The sequence below is a fragment of the Serinus canaria genome, chromosome 4A, assembly GCF_022539315.1.
Source record: "Serinus canaria isolate serCan28SL12 chromosome 4A, serCan2020, whole genome shotgun sequence".
Lineage (NCBI taxonomy): Eukaryota > Metazoa > Chordata > Aves > Passeriformes > Fringillidae > Serinus > Serinus canaria.
The window spans coordinates 11,338,863-11,352,660 of NC_066318.1; the positions used below are offsets into that span (position 1 = coordinate 11,338,863).

General features: G+C 40.0%; 1 protein-coding gene across 2 annotated transcripts in view; it reads left to right on the forward strand.

Annotated features, from left to right (window-relative positions):
- NXT2 (nuclear transport factor 2 like export factor 2) overlaps nt 1-13,798 on the forward strand; it is a 52,008-nt gene that overhangs the window by 28,897 nt on the left and 9,313 nt on the right. Inside the window, exon 3 of one of the 2 annotated variants that reach the window (XM_050974447.1) lies at nt 521-939. The exons of the other annotated variant lie outside the window; for it this stretch is intronic. Coding sequence (XP_050830404.1) covers nt 521-543 — 23 coding nt within the window. The 3' untranslated portion in view covers nt 544-939. Of the gene's footprint in view, nt 1-520; nt 940-13,798 lie in introns of those variants that run through there. 2 annotated transcript variants of the gene reach the window in all.

The following is a 13,798-nucleotide window of genomic DNA, read 5'->3' on the forward strand; positions in this document are numbered from 1 at the left end:
TACCCCAGGTGTCAATGAACCAGAGGCTACCCCACAATAATTCATGCTTTCTGCAAAATGATTTTTATCATGACATTGACTCTTGATAACCAAGTATAATAAATAATAGCTCCAAAACTGGTTATATAGGAAATTTAATATTCACCCAAATCCTGAAGGTAATTAAACTGTAAAAGAATCCCAAAAACATATTAATAATCCTGATAATTTCCTACTGGACTTCTAATTACCATTAACTTTTGTTTTTTTATAAAGCATGGTTGACTTGTTGGTTTTATTAGAGAGGAACCTATGTAGATTGCTAACTGAAATAAATAGGGAAAATGCAAACATTTACTATATCTTCTGGACTTGTACATAAGAAGTTTTATAATAGGTGTTTCCCAATTTATAACTTCCCTGCAATCATTACTGGAAGAGTTCTGCCAAAGCATTGATGGAACATGTATTATAAAGTATTTGCAGCTTTGAGAGCTAAAGGGAGGGTCATGTTCTGGCTGATTATGTATCTGTTTTACAGGAGAATGTGGCTCTCTCTTCTGAGAAAGCTTAGGCTTTGTTTCCCATCCAAGAAGATATCTGGAAACCAGAAAACCTTTGGAATAACATTTGTGATTAAGAGCATATGAAAATGGAAGAAAAGTGAGAAAAGGTTGATGAGGCAGAGAAAAGGGTAGTTTACCTCCTCTGGCACAGAACAACATGTCTGGACTTTGTCTAGGAAGCAGGTTTGACATTTATACTGTTTATCTCAGTGTGGCATCAGAGAACTGGGTTTCTGTCTGTGTGACTATGGCAAAGTCACTTACCCCTCTTGTCCTTCCATTCCCACCATAACCTCTCATTTATCTTCATTTAGGATTTCAGTTCTGTGGGACTGGAGGCTGTTCATTTGTGCAGCCCTTAAAGCACAAATCTCAGATGCAGTCTCTGCATGTTGCTGCAGTAGGAACATTGATGTTTCTCTTATGTCTCTAAAAGAAGTCATTTATCTCTTTGCTGTTATTTCATCAACTTTAAAGTGGGACAGTAACTCACAAGTGGGTGATGGCTAACTGATTATTGCTAATGAAATATGTTTAATTTCTCAGAGAGCTTTTAAGGAGACCAAAATATTGATGAAATTACAAATGTATTCCAGTTGGTTTTCTTTCATTCATTCATTCACATATGCTGTATGATTGACTTTAAAAATGCACTTTTGGTCAATCAGAGAATAGTCCATAATTTCCTGTGTCAAATTAGAGGATCCTCCTCGACCATTCAGGAGTGACAGTAGGGTTACCTCAGAAGACAAGTGAGCCCTCTAAGAAGGAAACCCAAACTAGTATGTGACTTTTCTTAAAGTATACTGGGCAAGCACACCAGAAGCCTGTTGAAATCTCAGTCAAGAAAATGAAACTGTTTTGTATCAAAAGCTGACTCATTTTAGCAATCCAAGGTGTGCAGAGCTGGGCTGGCAGTCCAGTGATAATATTATCACAAATCCACAAGGAATGACCCAGTCTTTCATCTCTCAGGAAGCCAAGAATTAGGGAATCTTGCTGTATACTGTGTAAGGAACACAGAATTTTAGTGCAGGAAAGGGAGAGGCATGTTTGGAAGGGTTAGAAAAGCCCATTTTTCCAAGGAATCCAGTAAATAAAAAGAGAAGCTGCAGGCTTTTAACGTGGATGAAGATTAAAATATTTTTTTCCAAAACATTTTTCCTAGGGAATGGTAATAAGTTGTGGATAGAAAGGTTCCTCAGAGATGCGGATGAGTGGCCAAGTGGCTTAGTGGACAGTGGGAGTGTATAAGAAAACAGCTAGACTTTAAAAAAACTTTAGTAATTTTGATTTCCATATTTTTTTACAAGATTTAAGGTCTCACTGGAAATGTATTATTTTTGTTACCTAAAATACTTAGCAATTCATAGGACTCTGTTGATTTCAAATATGTATAATTAGAACTAAAAGCTTTCCAGTGACAGAATGCTTCATAAAGTCTTTTCAGTCAAAAGAATTCCATATTTTTTCCCATTTGCATTGCTATAGGAAACTGTCGAGCTATCTTTATATTTGCATGTGTATGCATCTATGTGCATACAGCAAATTTAGAAATACAATAACCCTGGAGGGAGGGATGCTGAATATATTGAGATTGAAGAAGAGAGAAAGACAAACTGCCTGATAACTGAAGAAACAGTTCATTTTACTCTGTGCAGGCAGGCAGGAAAGGGAGTGCAACGTAAGCAAGACATTTCATTTGTGGTTGAATCCACAGATGAGCTATTGTAGAAAGTATTCTCCAAAACATGCTTACATGGGAGATGGACCACGTGGTACTGATTAGATTTAGTACCAGCAGGGCAGTTTTATTACACAGAAACACTAGGGCTTGAGAGCTGCAAACATGTTTCAGTGTTGGAAGGCTGTTCCTTCAGCATTTCCTGCCTTACTGGGAATTCATGGGGCTCTGCACCTTCTCAGAAAGGGCTCAGCACCTTTTAGCTTTGACTGATGTTATAGCTGGAAAGATTCAAAGCTAGAGACAATGTTTTCTTTGAACAGTCAAACATGCTGGAAAACAAAGGAGAAAGCATGCTTCACATTCCACTGAAGTCAGTGGTTTCTGTCTCTTTTTGCAGTTCAGATCATTTCCAGTCCCCTCTGGCAGGAGAGGAAGAGTCTGTTAGAGTCTGTGTTGTCTGCCTTCATCTGTGGGCTCATCCATGGGCACTGAGCTCAGCCCTCCCCGAGAGGGAATGCTGCTCCCTTCTGCTATGCCCACTCACTGGCTGCTTCCTCGCTATAAACCAATAGATTAGCAATAAGAAAAAAATGTACAGGCTTTTATTTTCATGTTTGGTCTTCTTGTGGAGTGCCACTGATTTGGTTTACACTCTTTTTATCTAGATGATACCTAGACATTTAGTCAGTGGAATGTTTAGTTGCATTGCTCAGATACCTTAGATCTATAAAAACATGAGACAGAAAATATATGAGCACATTTATCTAAAAATGTTTGTAATTAAGATTGTACAGTGTTATTCTTTAGAGCATCACCTGAGCCTTGATATAGCAACCAGTCTGAAGAATGCTGAGCACCATTCTTTGGAATTATTTTGCTGCTAAAAAAGGATTTACACAGAAAAAAAAATTAGAATCAGTGTAACCAAATTAAGAAGGTTAAGAAAATATATTAGTATATGTTGGACTTAACAGTTTCAACATTTCAGCCTTTGTTTTTCTACTTTCTGCTTTTTATTCCCTTTCTCTTTTCTAGACTATAAATCAGTGGAGGTCTGTATTTCCAGGTCTAGACTTTGTTTCAATGATTACTCCTCCAAACTAGGGAGAATAGGAACAAGACAAAATACAGAACTCAGTATGAGTTCATTAATCTCACACTAAAATTAAAGCACAACCCTGTACCAGCTACTAGCAACTCTCCACTGTAAATAAAGTACTTTCATATGGAGCAGTGCAGAAAATAAAAATTACTTTTTATAGCTGCACCAGCTACCACTACTCTCCACTAAGCACAGAATTATTTCTCCAGTGTCAGTAATTCCTGATTGAATTCATGGTGAAGAAAGGAAGAATCCCTAACTCATTTCACTTTTGATATAATTTCCTCTTTCAGAGTTCCCTTTATTTTTCAACTATTGCTCACAAGAGCATTTTGCAAGATGGATAGTACCAAACCAGCCTTTCATAGATAACAGAATCACAGAATCTTCTGAGTTGGAAGGGACCCATGAGAATCATCAAGTCCAATGCCTGAGTGAATGGCCATGCAGGGATTGAACCCACAACCATCACATTTTAGTTGTTTTCCAGTTGTTTTATTTTACATATGGATTTAATTTGTTCATTTAACAACAGCTTGGATAACAAAAACACATATGATTTAGCAAATATGAAAGATTGTATTATAAATAAACCCACAACTACAGTGCTTCCTAGTAGGAAGTGCCCAGAACCCTCCCTAATTATCATCCTCTTCAGCTGCCATAAAGAACTCATTAAATGCCAAATTATTTCCCTAAACAATGAGTAGCACTGGTTCCTCTTGTGCCTATGTGCTGATTTATTAGAATTACAACTTCCTTAATTGACACTTACATTAAAAGGGAGAGAAATTCCAACAGTAAAGCTATTTTTGAGTCAGTTATTGTGGAACAAAACATCAAAAATGCTCTTTAATGATGAAAACATTATTTAGCTTTCAAGCTCCTAAATTTAAAAAGCAGTAATATGAAACTTTTAAAAAATGTCCTCACATTTTATTTCACCCTTAGGCTGAGGACACAAGAAATATCAGCCTGATGTGATTGTGGCTTTTAAAACTTTTAAATGCTTTATAAGACGAGAGGCAAGTTATAGCTCTTCCTCCACTTGAATGGAAGCACTACTTGAACAGCATTAGAGAATGCAAAAGCACTTGTGTTTGTGTCTGAGGAGAAATGGGAAAAGACATTTCTTTAAAGCAAGTGGACTGAGGATGGCATTATGGGAAGCATTTACAAAGATAATATATAGTAGATATATTTTGGGAAAGTGCAGACACTCAGAAGTTAAACAGGGAGGGGAGGGGAGAGGGCGAGGAGAGGGAGAGGAGACTTTTGAAATAGTTACATTAAAATATTTGCTGTTAAGTGTACACATGTAATGTCTAATGAAGGGCACATCCTAACAGTGCAGGATGAGTTTAAGACAATTTAAGTTTGAGTTTAAATATGTAAACATAATAGGTCTGTCCTATATAATGCAGACTTCTTTATGTTCTACAGAAGACAATGGGAAAGTTCTCAACATTTTACAAAATCAAACCCTTGGAAAGTCCAAGATAGATGATGCATACTGGCAAAAAACAAAAAACCAAGACCAAACCAAACCAAAAACAACAACAATAATAAAAACATAAAGAAAAACCAACCCAACCCCCCCCCCCAAATAAACCCTAAAACAAACCAACAAACAATATCCACAAGAAATAAAAAGAAACAGTCATGATAGCAAAAAATAGCAAGACCTGACCCAGTAGTGTGATAAAAGTAGTGTGCTTTTGCCTCCTGAGCACAGCTGGACACAGCTGGAAATTGAGGGAGGGCTTGGTCAACACTGAGTGTAGAGAGAGGAGCAAATACATGAAAGCCCTGTAAGACAGGATATCTGCAATGAGAAAAGCTGAGCAAAGACTGTACCTAGGGCAGTACATCAGAGTAAGTGAATAAAGAACATGATGAATGCTAAGTTTTGGAACAGTTGGGCTGGTGCAGGGGCCATAAAACAGACAGAAATTGTAGGATGTCTTTAGACCTGACAGGCTCCTGTGGGAATCAGTGGCAACATCATTAACTGTGGGACATCACATCATGAACTCCATTCCAGCTTGGCTGAGGCACTCAGCACTCGGTGAAGCTGCTGGGGTCTGCCAGGCGTGACCTTGCTGGGATCTTTTACAACCCCAAGCAGGACCAGTTGTCAGGAACTGCTAAATGGTAGCCAGTGTTTTTAGCAGAGCTTCTGGACATTCTGCTGACACATGAGCCTTCACTTCCCACACTGAAAATAACAAAATAACAAACCAAGTGATTGTCAACATCATCATTTGTACTAGACGTGGTTTGACCACACCTCTGTTTTCCCTGGTCACACCAATTTGCTGGGTGTTGCTCTCAGGAAGTACAAAGACTGATGCTTTGCCAACACAATAACAGAGTGCTCAGGACACTGTTACTATTTTGATTTGTATTGCACTACTTTTTTATGTATATTCAGGAACTTCCAATGTATTTTCTTAGAGAATGTGCAGCATAATTTGGGCCCATTTTTCATGGGCCTTCATTTCTAGTAGACAACAGCATATTCATCTGAGATTTTGTTATATTTCCTTATGCTAATATTTTGTGGAAGCAAAAAATAAAGTAACTTTGACACACACACAAGGAATGTTGGTCTGCAGCACAGGTCAATATAAGCCTACAAAATTCCTCTTGGTTTTACTGCTGGCATTGTCATTAACAGTGTTCTGTGCCTGTTATCTGGTCAGATGAATTATTTTTCTGTTATTTCAAGACATTCCAATACACTAAGCTTTAAGTTGTCATTGATATGTATGCAGTTTATAAAATGATGTTACCTCACCATTACCTCACCATTTCCCTTTGCAATGGGATATCCTCCCTCTGAGCATTCTGCCCCACAGTATGACAATATTTTGTACTCCCCTCTGATTTTCCCTCAATAAAATCTATGTCTCATTTTCAGAGTAATTGAACTACTTTGCTGAAACCATTGTTGCCGATTTCTTCCCATGTCTGCTGAGGATTAGTGTGAAAGGTTTGGATTTAGTAAACAGAACTTATTGCCCATGTAGTGCCTGTTCAGACCTTTACTGTTATGTCTGTACCCTAAAACATTATGCAGGAAGACAAAAATATTGTTCAAGTTAATAAATTACCATATGTCTATAAACTTCCATTCTCAAATGAGTAGACATTACATGCACCTACTCTAAGCCTAAAATCCTTAATCACTTAATTTGTTTTAAATTGTACTACTAATCCATCCACACTGGTACACTAAATGTACAACTGACCGTTTCTTTAAAATTCACAGAAATTTATCTAGAAGCTAATCTAGTCCATGTCACACTTCTGAAAGTTTATTACCATTTCATACAAGCATCTCATTGCTATAAAGAATACTAACAAGCTGCTTAAGAAATGTTTAAAGAAAGTTGAGAAAATCAACAGAACACTTCTCTTTCTAGAATCTTATTCTCTAAACCTTCCTTAATGTAAACCAATTTTTCAAGGCCATGTTTTCATTATAGTTCAAATTTTTACTGGGATGTAAATGAAGATACAATTTCTCATGCCTGTTTTAATATTTCTGACCTGAATATGTACAATCTTGAAAGTCAGACAGACTTGTACAGCAAGTGACACTCAAGTTTTTCACAGAAGGAGGCAGATGGTACCTACAGGCAGGTGGATGGATAGAGGGGACACACTCTGACAGCACAGAAATGGAATTGAGGAACCCCTGTGCATTTCATTTCACAGACCCTCTGCAATCTCCTGATCTTACTGTCTGAATTTTAATTGTGTTAGAATTTCTAGTTCAGAGTTTGTTTACAGCACTGGCTTCTTTTTCTTGATAGTTGTTCAAGGTTGTGAAGATCTGCCTAAAAATAAAAATTAGACCAAGTCCCTCAGGCCCATTTCTGTCTGCTTTCTCAAATGAGATCAGCCAGAGATCAACTGACACCAATCATGGGAGTCTTAGCTGGATACAGAACAGTGCTGGGCACACCAGGGCACCAGTGAGTGCTGCTGTGGTGCACAATGGCTCTGGACTCCTCCTGGCAAGGGACTGGCCCTGGAACCTCCCTGCTGGGGAGAGATGTGCTCTTTGCAGAACTCTCAGTGAGAGCAGAAATCCAACTTTGTACTCAATGTGCACAGACAGCTTCACAGATCAATGACAAAATTTCCTTGGTTCTCAGCAGCCCTCATTGTTTGGGGTGTCTAGCACAGATAATAACAAAATTCCCTGTTTCTACTATCAGGCTGTTGCATACTCCAGAGCCCACTTTAAATTATCATAATTTGTTCTTTTTTAGCAGTTTTTAGTACTAAGGGAAGTTCCATCACTGTCATTGTACCTTCTTGTGTTGCTGCTTCAAACTGAAAAAGAACTTGGAAGTTTTTATTCTGCTTCTGTACTTAAGTTCCACATATCCCTATTCCAAATATCTGGGAATAGAAAAATAATTCACTTTTACAGTGAATTATTATTACAGTGTTTTCCTATACTTTTGCTTTAGTGATATTTGTGAGACACTCAAAGGTACTGTCTGTATTTGTAGAGATTTTCAGTAGTATAATATTCTTCTGTTCTCATGGCTAGGATGTTAAACTCTGACTAGTATACTAAAAAGCCATAGGTCTGTGTGGCCTTTTAGATACCTAAAGAAAAAAAATTATTTTCCAGAATATTCCCTCATAATGTCCTTGAAAACATCGAACATTTTCTGCAATCTGCTGAATTACAAAAAGGAAAAATATTCTACAGTGTTGTCAGATCCTAAATACATAAATGTTCTTCTTCATTCTCCTTTTGCTCTTTCTATCTGAATAATGGTTTAAATAACAAGCAGAAATCTTCACTAAAGACACAAACACCACTTCTTTCTCCTTCCAGAGGAATGTTTGATTGTTCACAGCATCATTTTACCAAAGATCTACCAGACTGCAACAGGCACCCCACTTGGACTCCATGAGGCTGCTGGTTCTTTTGCTCTCCCATTTATAGAGTGCTGTGCTTGGAATAAAATTATTTATGTTACTGTTAATTACTGTTACTAATTTTGCAGAGGGATGCAGTTGGTGTTGGGAAGTCTGAGGATTTGCCCCAGCCGGTGGCTGCCAGCAATAAAAGGAGTTTGCAAGAACAACTTTAGACAGAGTTTTGTTACAGTAAAGCTTTTAAACTGCTACCAGTGTCCCAAGACCAGCCTGAAAGGCTTTACAAGCTTTGAAAATATGAAAGCTTTCAGGTCCCCATCCAAGGTGAACAAAGGTGCTCTAAGTTTTGGGAGTTCTGGGACAAGAAATTCACTGTCCCATCGGTGTGACCATGAATGCCGAGGGAGCTGAGAGCTACACTGGTGTCCGTGGCTGTGCCTACAGGGGAACAAACACATCGTGCTGTTTTCCATTCCACGCTCCGGAGAGCAAAGTCCCTGCAGCGGTGCAAAGTCCTCAGGCTCTGCTGGGACACGCGGTGCCCCGGGCTGGGCTGTCACACGGTGCCCGCCGTGTCCCCGCTGTCCCCGGGCTGGGCTGTCACACGCGGTGCCGGTCGTGTCCCCGCTGTCCCCGGGCTGGGCTGTCACACGCGGTGCCGGCCGTGTCCCCGCTGTCCCCGGGGCTGGGCTGTCACACGGTGCCCGTCGTGTCCCCGCTGTCCCCGGGCTGGGCTGTCACACGCGGTGCCAGCCGTGTCCCCGCTGTCCCCGGGCTGGGCTGTCACACGGTGCCCGCCGTGTCCCCGCTGTCCCCGGGCTGGGCTGTCACACGGTGCCCGCCGTGTCCCCGCTGTCCCCGGGCTGGGCTGTCACACGCGGTGCCAGCCGTGTCCCCGCTGTCCCCGGGGCTGGGCTGTCACACGGTGCCCGCCGTGTCCCCGCTGTCCCCGGGCTGGGCTGTCACACGCAGTGCCCGCCCCGCTCCCGCTCATTGACGGCCGCTCCGCCCGTGACGTCACCGCCGCGCCTGAGCGTGCACGGGCCGTGACGTCAGCGCGGCGCAGGTGCCGCGGGCGCTGCGCGCGCGCCGCCTGTGGGTGAGGAGGGGAACGGCCCCGGAGTCGCTGCTGTGAGCAGCCCCAAACTTGTGACCTAAACCCGCCCTCTGTTCGGTTAAAACCCAGTTTAAAACCCTTCCCCACCTCACGTCACCTCAGACCCCGCTAAAAAGCGTGAACCCATCTTTCTTACAAGCGCTCTTTACTGGAAGGCAGCCCAGCCTTTTTTTTCTCCGGAGTGAACAATCCCAACTCTCTCAGCCTCTCCTCACAGAAAATGTGTTTGTCTTTCAATCTCTCTGTCTTTTCTATATTCAGTGAATTTAAAGATCAGCATCAGTAAGTTCAGCAGAAAACTTATTCTTCTTGACTTGAATGATGGAGACATAGAGTATCTGCTGTTGGTCTTTGTGTTCATTTTCACCAGTTTCCCCTTTAAAAATCCTTGAGCTTAGTGATGTTTAATTAAATCCCAGTTTTGGAGGAGTAACATTTTGGGTGATTTATTATGATAAGTCCACATTGTTCATTAAAAAAAATATAATTAAAAAAGTTGACAATATGGTATTCATTATTCTTTAGTTTAGGTCAAAAAAGGAAGAAAATCTGTTATGAGGCATCAGCAAGGCCAGTATGCACACAGCAGAGAGGAAAACAGGTCATTCTCAAGGACCTGCTTGTGCAGAGTTTATAAAGCACACATTTCTAATAGTGCATGCTGTCAGTGAAAAGGTTTTTTGAAGAGAGTTTTCCTGTCTCTTGATTAGTTGTATGTTGAGAGCAGTTTAAGTTAACATGCTGACTGTTATCCTTCATGCCAGTTTCTCCTGTGCCACAAACAGTACTTGTGAAGAAGGAATTAGATGGATAATTGTCTGGCAAATTCTATCTCTGCTAACTAGATTTCCCATCCATTATGTACTTTACTGACTCTATTATTACCCAGTGTAATACACTTTCAAACCAATTTTTTCAGGCTGCAACTTGATCTACTGTTTTCATTACCTTCACTCCTGGTGCTTATCTCCTGCAGTTCATAAAACATCTGTTTGGATGGGTACAGTTCTGTTCTCTCAGCTCTTCAGAGGTATTGTATGACTGTCTTCAATTCCCACATTTTCTTCTTACACATTTTGGTGTAGTGATTTCATCAACCCTCAGCTTCAAAGCTTGCCTGTGCTCAAATGTTTTTCAGGTCTACCTCTCCATTTCTAAGCATTTTCCTATCCCATCATGTTGGTTCATTTCCTGTTGATTATCTTCTTTACCACAGTCCTCCCAGTTGCTCAGCATTAATAACATGCTGCTTCATTCATTGAGTATTCATATTTCACTGCTTCATGCAAAACATTCCCTAATGACACTTCTAATAAACATGTTTGTTCTTTCCCCACAGCTATGACTCCCTAAGGTCACTCCCCAGCCCTGACTGTTGTAACATCATCCATACTTTCCATGAGCTGGAATTTCCCTCTTCTTTCTCCCCCATAGTTTATATAAAGTGTATTTATTGTCTCATGTTCTTAGCCTGGTGATTTGACAGGATCCTTCCACTATCTCTGCAACATTTGACCTACTAAATATTACTTTCCACCTCCCCTCCTTAGGCAGCCTTAGCTCACAGTGAACCACCTTGAACTTGACCTTTTTGGCCCTGTAATTCTTACTGGAGTTACCCAGAGCTGCAGGGCAACCCTGAACATTATGTAGGAAAAAATGCTCCAAACCTAAGGCCAGAAACAAAATGTGATGTTTTCAAGTATTTCAAATCCCAAAGAGAATCCCTGATGACAAATTGAACAAGCAATTGTTTGTGTCAGACAGTATGACAACTACTGAGCAAAGAGCTGTTTCTCCAGATGGAATATGTATGAGAGCTGGTGAGTCCAGATGCATTGCTCTGGAATAAATCAACAGAGCATTGGCATGTTGGTTTATGCTGCCTGTCCTGATGGCATTTAAGTCAATTTCTTGGATGTTCTTCTCTCAATACTTAAGAAACATTTTTTTGCACAGTGGTGGAGTAATGTGTTGAAATGTAAATAATAAGGAGAGGACTTATAGTGAATCTTGACAAGACTTAAGGGCCACAGCCTGTTATAATTCTTGTGAGCACATTCACCTTGATTTTTTAACCACCATGACATTTCCTGTTCTTTTTTCTTTAGATATACTAAAGTGGTACAGAAGCAAATAGAGCATTTTACCTAAAGATAGCTTGTCTGTATCCTAATTTTCCTTCTTACAACACTGTGCCCAATTTCTGAACCTTTCAGAGGACATTGTCTACTTTCTGAGAACTGAACAAGGATCCATATAAATGCCACCTATGTCCTTAAATAAGTTAGATGGATTTGGCTGAATGTGTGAGATTCTGCAGTCTTTTACCAGTACCCTGAGTTCTCCTCTTACCTGATCTATTTTAGTGCCTAAAAGGAAATAATATCTCTCATTATCCCTACAAAATAATCTTGAAATATGAATCCAAAGGTCATCTAGGAAATCTCTCATGTTTGGTCTTCTTTCTGAAAAGAATCTTCATATGCTTAAACCTCTTCACTAGAGCAAAGCAACATGAAGAAATAGTATTATTAAAGATGATAATCCCTTTTGTTGCTTTGATGTAAACTCTGAAGGAATGCAGAAAAACAATTCTTAAACTGTCATAGGGCTTGGTTTTTTCTGAGTATTTACCTTACTTGTCTGTTTGGTGATAAAATCAAAAAGATCCTTGTAAATGACTCAAAGCTTGTGTTCCCTCACTACTTACTACTGTGGGTTTTACATATATTCCTCCTTGGCAGACTAGTGCAATCATGGGAGTTAATGATCACATTTAGTGTTCTTTGGTGTGTCAGTACTTACACTGCAGCAATGCAGAGTTTGTTATTAATAACTGCAGTGGGAATGGGAATTCATCCTACTGAGTATTTGGTAAATGCAGTACAAATGCTGCAGGATCATTATAAACAATCTATTCCAAAGGCTGTAACTTGTCAAAGAAAAATAGATTAGGCTGTTGCACATGAGATTAGACACTGACCTAGCTTTGGGTCTCTGTAAAGCTCTTCCTGCTAAAAGGCTTGTGAACAAGAAACTTTTCTTTTGGTAGGTAGAAAATAGCAAGCCCTCTGATGCTAAAATTTATCCTCTGGGCTCTGAGCTGGGTCTCCTGTTGTTCCATCTCGTTACACATGTACAAGGTTAGAAGGTAAAGGAGGAGAAAAGTGGTCATGAAAAGCAAACAGAAAAATTCCCAATAGTCAGGTCTATTCCAATTGCTGTGCTCAGGGGAAATCCAATGCACAGTCTCAGTTATCAGCTGGCCAAGGACCAAGTGGGGAACTCGCACCTGTTTTGTGAGTTCTCCCAAAATGACAGTAATTGTTTTTATTTTAGAAAAGAGACAAAATAGTTCAATAAAAGCAATATAAATAATTCAAATAAATCAATATAAATAGCAATAGTTCAATAAAAGCAGTGATATGTTGAAATTGTACCTGGGGAATATCCTGCCTAAAAGAGCTCTTTTAAGTTGCAATACATTTGGTATCTAAAGTGCTTGAATTTTAATTTTGTCTGTATTTGTCTGTAATTTGAAATTACTCTGACGCTTATTGATTAGTTTGATCTGAAACACATGCCTCTGTTGCAAACTATTGATTTGTGCATCACCTTTTAGCCAAGTAGGTTAATTGAATGGTGCTTGGGTAATTATTTCAGATGCAATCTCTGTCTAATATTTGCCTTCAAAGAGCTGATGGAATTGTTTGACATTTGACCAAGACATTTCCTAAAACTGGAGCTTGAAAACTGGGGCTGTGGAACTGATGTGGAGGCTAAAGGTACATTTTGAAGAAACTTGGTTTATTCCCTATTTAGCCAAAGTAAACAAACCCAAGTCCAGGTCTGGCGTCCACAAGAGTTAGTGGGATTTTGCCATTTTTTTAACAGTTGGCTATTGGATTACTGATGTTTTAGGGAACACTGGGTACCACTGTAATAGCAGAGAGCAGGAACAGTCCCAAAGAAAGGTGTGTTGCTTTCTCTGCTGCAGAGCAGCTGTGCCAGATCAGCTGAGGACAGAACCACAGGTCAGAGGCTCAGACATGGCTGAATAGTTTGGTGTATTCAGGAATAGAAGTAAAACATCTGCAAGCATGTACTCAATAATCATACAGGATTCTCCTAAATCTCCCATTTGTAAAGGAAAGGAAATGACAAAACTCTTTACTTCCAGCTGGAAGTAAATTGTTCTTAACTGGAAAATGATTCCTTAAAAGGTCACAGGTACATTTGGCCTGGAGAAATATTACTTAGCATTTGATTGATGCTAAGAGTTCTCACAAACCAGTTTTAACTGTTGTGGGCTACCTGCCAGGGCCCAGCATTCAGGCCTGAGCTCAACCCAAACTGAGCTCAGAATATGCTACAAGCTGACCTGAACTGACAGTTTCAGAGAGCACAGAAACTCCGGTTCCAGCCCTGCAGGCCTC